At 49.2% G+C, this 14,326-nt stretch overlaps 2 protein-coding genes across 2 annotated transcripts; both read left to right on the top strand.

Annotated features, from left to right (window-relative positions):
* Nucleotides 1-1,123: 1,123 nt before the first annotated feature.
* Nucleotides 1,124-2,689, top strand: UCRPA7_8890 (putative cytochrome p450 pisatin protein; the record flags this gene model as incomplete). The annotated part of the gene is made up of 1 exon (XM_007921396.1): nucleotides 1,124-2,689. The coding sequence occupies one exon, from the start codon at nucleotides 1,124-1,126 to the stop codon at nucleotides 2,687-2,689; it is 1,566 nt and encodes a 521-aa protein (XP_007919587.1).
* Nucleotides 2,690-5,067: 2,378 nt separating this feature from the next.
* Nucleotides 5,068-6,470, top strand: UCRPA7_8889 (putative regulator of g protein; the record flags this gene model as incomplete). Its single annotated transcript, XM_007921395.1, has 4 exons — nucleotides 5,068-5,236; nucleotides 5,292-5,373; nucleotides 5,422-5,576; nucleotides 5,638-6,470. 4 exons carry the CDS (start codon nucleotides 5,068-5,070, stop codon nucleotides 6,468-6,470), a joined length of 1,239 nt encoding a protein of 412 aa, XP_007919586.1.
* Between the last annotated feature and the right edge of the window lie 7,856 nt (nucleotides 6,471-14,326).

Raw genomic sequence — 14,326 nt, 5'->3', positions numbered from 1 at the left:
ACCAGGTGAAATACGAGAAGCAGATGTCTATCTGGGCTGTAAAGTCGACTAAGATCTTCAATTTGACTATTGATCCAGAAAGAAAAAGGGCAGCGGCGAGGACTGTAGGCTATGGACAATTCATTGACGGAGAAAAGCATGAGATGGAATTCGCTTATTTCTTGGATTTTAATGACGATGGCACACAGATCACGAAGATCGTGCAGTATGTTGACCCAACAGAGAGTCTGCTGTTTAGGACCAAGGCTAAGGAACTTCTGGAGAAGATGGCAGCGGAAAAGGCTACCGAGAACTGAGGTCAAGATATCAACTACTATTTCCCTACCGAGATCGGCTAGAGACTTGTTACAAAAGACAAACAAGCTAGGACAACGAAGCCGTACTCATTGACTCGGAAAGCGCTTCATTTGTCTCCGTTCGCCCTCTTACACAGGGGCCTTCCTTATAGTTCCCGTGCTAGAACACTCAATGTTTGTAGTCAGAAGAATATGTAATGTTAGTCTTAGAGCGCATATCATGTTCTCTCGGTGGTCGTTACGGCCTAGAGTCTATATTCGGGACAGCGTACGAAGGGCAACCAATCACTGATTTTTCTAGCAAGGTACGGCACGCCAGGTCCGGGTCATTTGATATGGGATTCATTATTGCTGGGAAAGAGTAAAACGGAGGACAAATATTGAATATCTTGGAAAATTTGATAGTAAAGCGAGAATTTTTGGCTTGCAACTGCCGTTGCTTGAGTAGCGTTGGCAATATTTTGTTCCGCAACCACGCAAAGATTGATCCGTACAGTCAATTGCCGACAGAACCCAAAAAGGGGTCTCTTTCTGATTTGACTTTGGCCGCTTTATTGCCGGATTAGGTCGAAAAGTGTCAAAGCTGTTCCCCGACAACAAGTTATCACGGGCAGGAGCGGAGAAGTTGCAATGTGGGGTAAAGCAAATGCAACTCACCGACTACTTCGGAACGACGGCTCGCTTTGATTTCATATTCGCTGAGTGACGTAGTATGTTTCCTCCGAAATCAGTAGTTCAGAACCTTTACAACCTCCTATCTCTTTGAACAGAAAAGACGGCCAACGTGGATGTTTAATCGCTTCTAAACACCAAGAACCGGCGTCGCCATGCATATTTCTATACTGGGTTTCACCTGCGTCGCGGGTATCTTGCTCCGCATCTTCCTCCCCGCCTTGCAAGATTTCTTGTCGCCACTACGACGAATTCCAGGGCCGCTTGCGGCGAGATTTGGCAAGTTGTGGTGGTTCAACCGCGTCCGCCAAGGTCATTTTCACCACGATGACATTGCGCTTCACCGCAAGTACGGCCCGGTCGTTCGGCTCGCCCCACGCCACTACAGCATTGATGATCTCAACGCAGTCAAGATGGTGTACGGGGCTGGAAGCAAGTTCCCCAAGGGCGACTGGTATTACGCTTGGCAGCCTCCGGGTGATGACAAGTACAGCTTGTTCTCCGACAGGAACATCAAGCGTCATGCCGACACACGCAAGCGGTTTCAATCTTTATATAGCATGACGTCTGTGGTCTCATATGAGCCGCTTGCAGATGAGTGTGCCGACATCTTCGTCGGCAGGCTGAACGAGATGGTCGCAGCGTCGAAGCCTATCGACATGGCCCATTGGTTCCAGTGCTACGCGTTTGATGTCATTTCATCCATTACCTATGGCCGCCGGTTTGGGTTCCTCGATAAAGGCGAAGATATTGACGGCACTATCAATGAAGTGGACAAGATTACATGGCATGGCACATTGGCCGGCATCTATGCTGGGCTCCATGACTGGCTCTTCACTCTGGCAACAAAATTCTCGTGGTCTGGCGCGAAAGGTCGGGTCACAATAGCGAAGTTTGTGCAGCAGCAAATAGGCGAAAGACTCCAGTCTCGACAAGGTTCCAATGCCACGAATGGGCTTAAGGAAACGGACGAGTCTCAAGAGGACTTTCTGAACAGACTGCTCTCCCTCAACGAACAGAATCCTGAGAAGTACACTAAATATCACGTATTCATGGTGGGCCTGTCGAACATTATGGCCGGGTTCGATACCACAGCTCTAAGTCTCTCCGCCGTTCTGTATTACTTGCTGAAGAACCCCCAAATGATGGCAAAACTAAAAGAGGAGATACATGGATTCACAGCTCATGGATGTCATGCAAAGAATATCCCGTTCAAGGAGAGTCAGGACCTACCCTATTTTCAAGCTATTGTCAAGGAGGCCCTTCGGCTACACCCTGCAGGTGGACTTCCACTCTGGCGCCTCGTCCCTGAAGGCGGCGCCACCATTTCTGGACAATACTTTCCCGAAGGGACAGTCATTGGGATCAATGCGTGGGTAGCACATCACAACAAGGAGATATATGGCTCTGATGCAGATACTTTTCGGCCCGAGCGCTGGCTCGAGGCTGAGACTGAGGCGGAACTTGGCAATAAAGAACGATTGAGACAGATGGATACCTACTATCTGCCGTTCGGGGCAGGGTCGAGATCATGCATCGGGAAGAACATTGCCCTTCTAGAAATATCGAAACTGATCCCGCGGCTGATACGAGACTTCGACTTTTGTCTCGAACACCCGGAGAAGGAATGGGACACGAGAAACTTCTGGTTTGTGCGTCCAAAGAGCCTGTCGGTAAAGGTCCAACAGACGGCGGTTGATAAGTTAGATGGTAAAGCATAGAAGCCAGGTAGACTGTTAACGCTCGCTCCCCACATATTGTCTAAGACACGACTCAATCCAAAGACGTTAAAACTTGGTCACTTCATCCCTTGGATCGACATAAACGGCGTACTAATCCTCCCGTCGTCAAAACGGGGAGGCGCACCAGGAAACCGATTGGTTCTTGTCGCCAAGTATCCATTTCTCTAAACCGATGTGGATTGAAGGGATGGATTTCCTCCGTCATACTGCCTTAGGCGTTCTTGGGGCACCAGTATGATTGCTTTTTCTAAAGTGGTGCTGGAAACACGTTAGAGGGCCGCTTGAGCAAGTCACCCCTCAACGGCTCCGGCAACGGCTCGGCATAGATAACGCGTGAAAGAATGTAGCAAATCATTTCGAAGTGTGTTTTGCAAAGCCGTTCCTTCGGTGACCGTGATGCCCGTGGTCGATGCATGCGAAACCCCACAGACAAGTCGGATCCATAGCAGGTGAACTGGACTTGGTATCTCAAATGAAGTATCTCCTCTGCTAGCCCGCTCAGCTGAAATACAGCCTCTAAGTAGCTGACGTACAGGGGCTCATGTGCGGACCCAGAGCCTACTCCACGCGCCAGACCCTCTCGAGGTGGAGTCACCCAGGGTCCCAGTACGATCGCGATCGGAGACAAGGACAAAGACATGTAACGTCATGGGGGGATTTGAAGGCGGGCGAGGATACGGAGGGGGATTGCAAGGACAAACGCTGTCTCGGCGTAAAGGTCGGATGTATTGAGCGAATCACGGCCCTAGTAGCCAGCGCCTCTTCACACGGACGAGCTGAGAAACAGACGCGGACCATGTTGACGTGCTGCAAGAACCGATAGCGTGTTTTCCACATGTGGAACGGATTGTGACAGGTCAAGGGCCTCATCTTATCCAGCTTATCACTGGTATGCCGAACCAAGATGCATGCGATTGAGCTTGGTGGCTGGAAATGGTCATTGTCACCAGTCCTCGGTGGACATTAGCGTACCATCCCATGACAATCTAAGAGACCGATCAAGCTTGACGTGTTGAGCCGCTTGCCTCCTTCCAGGGGGCGACACCGCCGCGGTCCCCTACCATGGGTATCTAAGTGGGCGATCTCCTCATCCCCTCACCTGGAAAGCACACTGGCGCTGATGCAGTGGGATTGGAATTGCCCAGATTAACGAATCAGGACACTTAAGATGCCTAGCCTACAGTCGGTGCGCAAAGCCGTCTGCTGTACCAGCGTTGGGAGTTTAGATACATAATTTAGTTGCAGGACAAAAAGAGACAGCTTCCAAAAAAGCAAAGGTCAACGGCTGGGTCGACTCTTCAGATTGCTTTCCTCCGCTCCTGACAGCCTGGACAACGGCACGCTCAATCTGACTTCCGTGTGCGTCCACTGTAATACCGTTTCTCGGCCGCCATTTCAGCCACGGCGCCTGGATTTTAACTCGTGAAGACACGTTATGGGCAGGTTTCTTGGGCCGTCACCTTCTGCAGTGCTCGGCTTTGGCATGGGTCCAAGCCCGGAGGGACAGGGGGTCCCAGCGCAGATCTTCGCAGATCATTGATCGACGTGAGGTTACCAGGCGTGCCAGCAACGACACACAGACATCCACTCCAAGGGCCACGGATCCGAGTCCATGCAGGTTCCTGCATGATCGGACTGTGTACCAGAGTACCCTCCTTGAGTGGGTGGTCATGGATGCAGGCACGTAGGGCACGTCATGTCAGCTCAGAACAGATTCGGAAACCCCCAAGCAGCTATTGAGCGCCTCATTGTTTATGCCCGTCCACCTGTGATGGTCTCGCAGGCCTCGCCCACCCACCGGGGCCACGTGGAAGGCATGAAATCCCTCTCATTGACAATGCAAAGCCGAGAAGGCATCATCGATAGACCCCAGTCCTTGCCGCCATGTTTCCAGCAGACTGGGAAGGTGCACTTACACTTTCTGCAAGCCGCCACTGGACTGTGACACCTAAATGAATTGATTGCCGTGGCTTGCTCTTCATTTGGCGGGCTGCAGGGCAAATCCCGCACTGTTACATGTGGTGTTGACAATCTTTCATCCCTTCCTCCCATCGACCACCCCAGTCCAGTTACCCTACGGCCATAGCGTGTCCGTGAAGTCCAGCTAGTGCACGTCTTTGCTGCACGCCCGGTCTTTCGGTGCCCGCTCTTGCAAGCGGGGACATTGATGGAGGGTAGGGCTGTCTTTGACCATATAAGCATCTCGCGTGGCCGAAGTACACTATTCCACATTGTCCGTCCGCTTTCCGCTCTCAAACGTCGTAGTCCAGACGGGAGATAAGTAGCTTTTAGACTGCCCCATTTCTGAACACCCCAAGTCAGTCTTGTTCTAGATTTGCAACTTCAAAACCATCAACATGCGTCTACCCTCCTTCCTCATCTGGTACAAGAAGCCAGAGTACAGAGACATCAAAGAGTATTCCACTCTCGTCGGCACCGGGAGGAGACCAATCAGTCCCGATGGTCGCGGCAAGAGTGCTATCCCCTCCCGACTAAGACTGGAAAGGGTTCTGGAGAACAAGACATGTATGCTTCGCCGCGACGAATGCAATTGTTCGGTACTGACTAAATCGTGCTGTAGGCAGCCCGATGTCGCTATACGATTTCTACATGTATTTGAAGTATATCGAGTTCTCTCCCGAGAATCTGGAGTTCTATATATGGTGAGTTTACCAACATCTAGGCCTTGACACCCTTTCACAAAGATATAGGTACAAGAACTATGAGGCCAGCTACACGAAAACAGCAGGCCACAAGGATGATGGCTCCCTCCACAGCGCCCCAGGAAGCACCATTTCAGATGAAAAGCATCGTGGTAGACTCTCAACCGTCGAGGTCCCTGACTTCTCCTGCGACCCGGAAATAGGTGTGTCATCCGTATTCAAAAGTGGGAGCTCCAAAGGCCTTCATATTAACACTAGACATAGCGAATGACACACTTGAGCGGATCACTCAGCTCATCAGTCCTGACGTGCCATGCGCAACTGGAAAATGCTCACCGAAACTTGGCAAACTATCCAAATCGTCACAGCAGACTCTTACCAGTACTAGTCACGATACCACGGCTTCGCTTCCCCTGAGCACTACCGGTACTGGTAATCGTGCAGAAATCAATGCTATTACCAAAGCATTCCTACTACCCGGGTCAGAGAAGGAGCTTAACATCCCTCCTGCCATGCGACAACAGGCCCTCATCGAGCTACAAACGTCTTGTGACCCCATCCACCTCCGTCCGGTTGCCGAGCATGTATACCTGCTTCTACGTAACTGCTCACATCGTAACTTCGTCCGTCTTGGTGTCTCTAACGGGACTTTCGAGACGATCTGCATGGCAACTGGTCTCGGCATCGTTCTCACAGTCGCTGCTTTCATGTGCGTCTTGCTTCGCGCCTTCACTCCGCATATGGGTGCTCACAGCCGCTGGGATACCTTCGCTGCGTGGCCGATGTGGTGGCTGGGTATATCGCTCATTCTCTCTGGTCTTCGCGGTAGCTGCTTCTTTCTTCTTCTCTTCTCTCGCCGCCAGCCGTTGCCGTGGGAGCGTTTCGACGACAGCGCCTCTTTGCTCTCTCAGCGCTCTGGTATCATGAAGTTCTTCTCGCGCTTGATGATATTCGATCGCAAGTGGAAGGTTCAGGATGCCCATCTGCGCATGCTGCAACGAAAGATCGTTGTACAGAGCTTGATTGGCGGTGCGGTATTTGCTAGTCTGGGCGTTTTGTTGTTCATTTTCTTGCCAATCTGGTCAGAGACTGTGTGAAGGTAGAGTAGAACTTGGTCAGTGGCTGTATGTCATGGCGCTAAATGTCTTTTGTTGCAACTCATGGTACATTAGTATATAACCCCTTGGGTGGAGACCTGTTGGCATTATGGTTTGGCATAGCAGAGGGTCCTTGACGAGAGCTTTTCGGTGGTTTTTCTCAATTTCTGGCATATATGAGCAACTTTCTGTGCCATGTAACTATAATGACGATCAGTGATGGGCTTAATGAACGGCTTTCATGATAAGGGGTATGGTCTTTTCAATAAGGGATACCCGCTGATGGTTGAATACTCATCTCAGCGTACATCCTAGCAATTAAGCATATTACGTCTCAGTTGGGTTGTGACTTTCTAGGCCAAAGTTTTGGGGCAACTTAGAACAAATCTCAACATATGTCCGACCCAATACTATTACCGACTCACCAGTTCAGGTCTGCGCCAAACGTTTAAGTGCCCTCCTACTGCAACATGTCAGCATCACACCGTCCTCGTCGGAGTCACCAACACCCCGTACTACGGCGACACCCCTTCGCGTGCGATGAAGCCAATTACTGGAACCCATGGCAGTGATGTGAACATGTACTTAATCACTACAATACTTGATAGACGAACAAGACTTCAGATGCGGGGAAGTTGTAGTCTGTGGTCGGTCTCAGTCTCGTATCCGTATCCAAAGGCACATATAAAGCATCATCATACCATCGCTGCCGGCAAAGAATGAGGCCGGAAAATACTTGTACAATACCGGAATATTATCAAAGTAGTGTCAAAGTTTGGTTCAAGTTGGATCCCACAAGAATCACAGCGATCACCTGTCCGAGGACTTCAGCAGGAACTCAACACAATTTTATCACTGGCAACATTTGAAAATGCCAGGAACCCACCACAACAAAACTGTGATCGTGACTGGAGGTGCGGGGAGTCTTGGACTCGCCGTTGTCAAGAACTTTCTAGCCGAGGGTGCCAATGTAGTTGCCACTGACGTTCAAGATTCCCTTCTCTCTGCTCTGCCGGACGAGATAGAAGAGAGCGACCGTTCTCGCGTTCTGCCGTACAAATGCAATAGTGCCGACGAGGCCGAGGTGCAAAAGCTCATCGCAGACATTGTTGAGAAATTTGGTCGGCTAGATGTTCTCATAAATAATGCTGCGGTCAACGACCGGCTGGATCCTACAGGAGACTGTCCACGCGAGATGTGGGATCGTAACATCCTGGTGAACATGACAGGACCATTTGTGACGAGTCAACATGCAATCAAGCAGTTTCTGAAACAAGAGTTGATAGGTGATCAGCGAGGCATCATCTTAAATGTTATAAGCGCAGCAGGGAGTTTCGGTGGTCGAGCTGGTAAGACCTCTCGTACAGTAGCACACCGGCACAACACAGCTAAGCAGTAGAACTCCCTAGGTGTGGCATACACAGCGTCCAAGCACGGCCTTGCCGGTCTGACTAGGAGCACTGCGGCTTTCTATGGGCCTAAGGGCATCCGCTGCATTGCCATCATGCCGGGGCCGATGATGACCAACATGGCCCGATCTTCACACGATGTATCACAGTTACATTCAGAAGGCCTTGCCTTAGGTAAGTTCATCATCTGAAGCAGCACTGATGGACTGATGTCAGAAAATTATTGACTTATTGTACAGCAAGCGCGACATCGAGAAGTGCTATAGGGGAGCCGCTCAACCCTGAAAGTAATTGTTGGCACGTTGGATGGTCACCGCTCGAGCAGGTGGCCAAGACAATCACGGTCCTTTGCTCCGATGGAATGAGTACCATAAATGGCGCATTAGTCCCTACAGACATGGGTTGGACTGTAGCTTAACTTCTGGCCACACTTGTTTCACTCAAACGATACACCCATTCCAGAAACTGGAAAGTCGTACAGCCTTGAGATTGGTGCACATCCATCAAGGACAATTTAGGACATGTTGAAATCATAGGTAATTAGCTTCTATTACTCTCTTTTGATCGGGTAAAGACCATCCGATTTGCTATGCTTGTTTGTGAGTTCGACTGAAAGGTGATCAACCCGACCAGGGAACGCATCGTTCTCCTATCCGAGGGGTAGCACTCTCAGAGAACCATGCTCGCATCTCAATGTCTGATGCGGAGCCTGGTTGAGCCACCGCTGTCTCATGAGTTCCGACAGCAACGTAAGCCCTTGCGCGCCGGTTCTCCTTTGGCTGCAAAACCAAGAACACTTCTCCCGGAGCAGAGAGTGTAATACGAGATCCAAGAATGTTAAAACCTGAAATTTCGCCTCCATCTTCAGCAAACGGGTGGATGCTGCTTGTGCCCTCAGTCGAAATTTCGATGGCTGTGAAACCGCGAGGAATGACAGGCTGAAAGGTATCACCCGCCCCAATGCCTGTTTGTTCCCTGGCCGCATCTGTTTGATATGAGTCCGGGATGGTGAGATTTTTTCCAATCACCCAGAGTGAAGGTCGATAGTCGGTGATTGCCGTGATGTTAGGGATGCCGACTCCAACACCAAGAGTAGTACCGTTGGTTACCACTTTCATGTAGGAAGCCTCTGAGGGGCAGTCGAAGTTAATCATGAGAAACCGTGTGTCCACATCGTCTGGAAATTCCCATGCATTGGTGAGAGAGTTGTGGTATCCGTGATCCAAATAGGCGACATGCGCGTGAACAGACTCATAGAACATAGTAACCAGCCCAAAGATGGCCAGTCTTGGCAAGGCTCGCAACATCAACATGTCGCCACTTTATATCAAATATCATGCGTTCGTATTTTCGACTATATAAAGCAGTCAAACATTGACCCTGCAATATGAGGGCAAGGGCATTTATATAGTCACGCACGCGCCTAGTAAAGTACTTGCACTGATATCACAGTTAGCGAGGGAACCTTGATAGCCACAATTGCCATCTCGCGTGATGCAGTAGTAAATATCGTTTTATCACATAACCTCGCAACAGCTAATTTTGCTACGCGACAAAAGTCCGTTTCAGATATCGAGGAGAGCTGTACTGTGATATTCGTATGGCTTTGTGCTCTGATCACCCTTTTTTGGGCTAATAATAGAAGTGAACTTGATATCCGAGCCTCAATCGACACTGAATATAAAGTCCGCTGGAAAACAGTAAACATCCAATTTAGAAGCCGAGATATTCTGTTTCTAAAGACCAGTTATTCGAAAATCCATACCTTGCTGTCATTTGTAGACCTAAGACTGTCTTGTTGAGCTCATTGGCCACACCTAGCCCAACTCAGACGAGCGATTTCTTCGGATCATCTTGGCATCTGATCTAGCAGTTCTAAAATGCCCATCAAGGTTGATGTGGCGTTTGTGGTCTCTTCATCAACAGGTGTTGCTAAAGCGGAGATTTCGTCTTCATGCACTAGAAATAGCACTGTACCAAGCCATTTGTAGCCGGGACGTAGTCAAGTTGCCAGGTTAGTAGAATATCGTCCATTGCTTGGCACCCTGAAGGTCAAATTTTGGACATTGCAGAATTCTTTTTCCGTTTTCCCACATCAAGTGGTTGCCACCATGGGACACATTCAGGTAAGTCTGCGTTGACGCTTCCAATAAATCTGGCCGGTCTCTTTTCTAGAAAGGACTTGATGCCTTCCTCCTTGTCGGCTTTATCATACAGCTGGAACATGATCTCCGAGTCTAACAGGTGAGTTCCTTCAGCGGATCCCGGATTTCGCCACATCATTTCTTTCATCAAGTACGTGCTGACTGTCGAAGTGTTTTCTGCAATCTGCGTCGCGAGTTCCAGTGCTCGGGGAAGCACTTGCTCGGGAGAAGGCAAAACCTCAGCAAAGAGGTCCCGTATGATTGGTGACGTTGCAGATATGACAGATCCCGTCGTCGTCATGTACCTTGAGATACAATGAGTATTTATTATTTTGTGATGCAGAAGAAGTAGCGGAAACCAACAAAGCACGAGAGAATCCAATCAGCCGAGGCAAGAAGAAGCTCGAGCAAGCCTCCATAACAACGCCCCGCTGGGCGAAGACGAAGCCGATCTTAGCTGTGGCAGAAGCAATACGGATAGACATTGGCAGCGTCATAGTTATGCCAACCTGTATAAGTTTCAGCTCCTTCCATTTTATAATGAGAACCATTAGATATGAATACTCCGACTGCTGAGCCTTGAATGGCGGCGATGACAGGTTTCCGGCACCTGTGTATAGCTAACGACAGTCGACCACCGCTAGAAATGGGCTTCAGTTGATCCTCAAAACATCGATGAAAAGTCTACGAGAAGTGTCACTTGATCTTGCATACCCATCTCGATGATCCTTGCTGTTCTCTCCTGGCGTTCTTTCAAGCCCGATGTCTAAGTCAGCGCCGGCACAAAACGTTTTACCAGAGCCCGTGACAACAATCGCTTTCACGCGATCATCGACATCGAAAAGATTGAAAGCTTTGATCATGTCATTTTCAATTTCTTCCGTGAATGCATTGCTTTTTTCAGGGCGGTTGATGGTCAGGATTATGACTTTTGTCGCGGCTTTAGCACCAGGCGGATGGTTCAAGACCTTGATTTGCCTCCATGGTAGGGAAGAATAGTTTTCTGGTATACTCGTGGTCGCCATATCACACTCCTGGACCTTAGTCATTCAAGCGACCTTGAGATTGGGACTTGTTACCGGAAATTCTAGGCAGATATTTGAATTGAGATCGCATGATTGGTGAGGGGCTTCAGGTCCCTATACTGTCGGCAGTCGGTAATTCGGATAAGGATTACCTGCAGAGGCCACATGAATGATATAATATGTTGGAGTGCGCTTATTTGGATGACTTAAAAGTGCTTACTGCACGGCAGATCATGTATCAAAATGCTGAAAGCAATTACGTAAACATGACTGGCTCGAGAAGACCATATCTCGACGCTTTCTTGAGATTCCTGAATACTAGTGAAGGTCGCCTGTCACGATAAGGCCGAGGCCACAGTGGCTACCTGTCTGGTTGCCGTTGTGGGTCGCAAAATCAATGCCCTGGAACAGGTGCCAGACAAGCTTGGCTCGCTATGGTTGCGATGGAGGTGGATAACGGACTGTGCCGCCGCAATCATGCTGGGACACGAAACAATTTATGGCCTTTGCGCCATCGTCAGTCGCCGGCTTTGACATTCTGTCACAACTATACACGAGTAGACAGTCAATTCTTTCAAGATATTGACATGGCCGCTATGATTTCATAACTGCCAGATGTGAGCAGCCACAATCAGCATTGGCTCACCCAGCGCAGAGAGCTCGTGCAAAAATCTTTCCCCTCGATCTAAACAGTCCAGGATAAACTTGCGTGATCTTGAGACGAAAATGGCCTCTGCAATATGGGAAACACTCTCACTGCCATTGCAGGGCTCGTGGCCAAAGGCTCTGGTCAGCACCGTCTTCGCGGGCGTGTTCTATCTTGTCTACCGTCTCGCTCTGCCCAGACCGTTGCCGGGTATACCATATAACAAAGCAGCGGCGTCGAGCATCCTTGGAGACATACCTGAGATGATCAAAGTTCTCAGAGAGGGCAAAGGTTTTCGACCTTGGTTTGGAGAGTTGGGTTATCGACATAAATCGCCGATCTTTCAATTTTTCCCTGTGCCGTTTGGGCCTCCGTTAGTGATGATCGTCGACTACTGGGAAATTCAAGACATCATTACCCATCGAACGAAAGAGATAGACCGCGGTATGATGACGACCAAGTACTTTGGGCCTATTATCCCAGACCACCATATCTCGATGCGCTCTATCGATTCGAGGTTCAAAGCAAACAAAGAACTCGTCAAGGATTTGATGTCGCCTAGCTTTCTAAGCGAGGTGAGAAACCACAGACGTCCACTACTGACTTGAAATTAATGTCGACCAGGTTTCTGCTCCATCAATATACTCTACAACTCTGGATCTTGTTGAGTTGTGGACGGTTAAGGCAGATCTCGCCCAAGGGCGGCCTTTCTCTGCGTTCGAAGACATTCACGCTGCCGCCATGGATATTATTCTAGCTGTTTCTTTTGCATTGAGTCGAGAACACAGCATCATACAAGCTCAGCGAGACGAATTATTGAAACAAACGGACTTCATACCGCCTATAGGAGTGGATGAACCAATCAATTTCCAACGTTGTGCGCCATCACTAGAAGTCAAGGCTTTGATGAAAGTCACACAGACCTTGCAGGTGACCTTGACATCGCCTATACCCGAGGTTCATCACTGGGTGCTGAGGAAAACCAAGTGGAGGAAGGATTTCAAGCTGAAGGAGAAGTTCCTCAGCAAACATATCAACGAGGCAGCCACAAGATTGTTGAGAAGCAGACATGATAGAGATGCCAAATGTGCAATGGATCACATGATCTTGCGTGAAGTTGCGGCGGCCGACAAAGCAGGTCGAACACCCGAGTTCCAGACTCCTCGAATGAGGGACGAGGTATGTGGAAGTACTCATGAGAGTGTCGATAACTCTAATTCTATCCTTAGCTTTTCGGTTATATTTTGGCAGGCCATGAGACTACCTCTACGACTTTAGCATGGATCATGAAGTTCCTGGCGGATCATCACTCGGCTCAGCTATGTTTACGGCGGCAGCTCCACGAAGCTTTCGCCGTGGCATTCGTTGAGAAACGCATACCAAGTGTGACAGAAATTACAAGTACGACGGCACCTTATCTCGATGCCTTTCTCGAGGAGTCTCTTCGTCATTCTAACACACTTGCTATTTTAACTCGCCAGTCGACGGCAGACACTACTATCCTCGGCCATCCTATTCCAAAAGGAACTAATGTCCTCATGTATACCGGTGGACCCTCGATCTCTCGGCCTATAGTTCCCGTACCCGAATTTGTCCGATCTACAAGTAGCAAGGCATCGAAAGATCGCGTGCATGACTGGGATCCGGAAGACACAGCAGCCTTTGAGCCACAGCGGTGGCTGACGCCCAATCAAGACGGAGCAGGAGATGGAGAATTTCGGCGAGTCTCATTCAATCTCCATGCCGGCCCGTCACTTCCATTTGGCGCTGGACCTAGAGGGTGCTTTGGAAGGCGACTAGCATATTTGGAACTACGCATTGTTGTTGTACTGTTGGTCTGGAACTTTGAGTTCGAGCAGTGTGCGCCAGAGTTGAGCTCATATGATGGCGTGGACATGCTAACAACATTTCCGAGACAATGCTTCGTCAAGCTCAGGAAATTGAACAACTCTTAGTTCATAGCACACCCATAAGTTTATAAATTGATACTGATCATGAAGTGAACACAAGGGATCATGTCTACCTTCCGGCCATTAGACAGCCTGGTCCTCAATGGTGATATGATACAGCTCCTTTTTTGGGCCTTTCCTTCTTTTAAATACCACACACTTTTGGTTCGTGAGACTGAAACTATTGATCCCATTCCTAAAGGAATGTACATTTAAGCCAACGCACACTTCGGACTTGTCTTGATATAGCAGAAAGATTGATTTGCGAGTCGGCTTTGCCCAAATAAACAAGGGTTGCAGCTAGGCTGCAACTAAGTAGCTTACCTCGTGAACAATATACTCAAAGTGGGCGTGTGATATTTTATGCTATCTTACTCCCAGCTTCACTGTACCTGGCACGTACAGCATGGATTGATAAAACAATTTGATTATAACTGTGAACATTCATTGACATCTGCCTTCATGGGGCTGTCGAGATACCTGGGTACCTCAGCGAGCTCAGGTACCAGCGGGGTTAGTGATGGTATCTAAACGCCGATCTTCCAGACTTTAGCAGAGTGGCAAAGAGCTTATCGACATTACTCACCATCGAGACATGCTCTCAGAGTGCCATTGAATTGGTATTTCCAAGGAATGATGCCCATTCGCATCGGCGCCTGCATCATTCGCAATGGTAGCTACGC

This window comes from Phaeoacremonium minimum, assembly GCF_000392275.1.
Source record: "Phaeoacremonium minimum UCRPA7 unplaced genomic scaffold PA7_03_scaffold_610, whole genome shotgun sequence".
Lineage (NCBI taxonomy): Eukaryota > Fungi > Ascomycota > Sordariomycetes > Togniniales > Togniniaceae > Phaeoacremonium > Phaeoacremonium minimum.
Note: the sequence above shows the minus strand (reverse complement) of the source record. Positions and strands in the feature narration are given on the sequence as shown.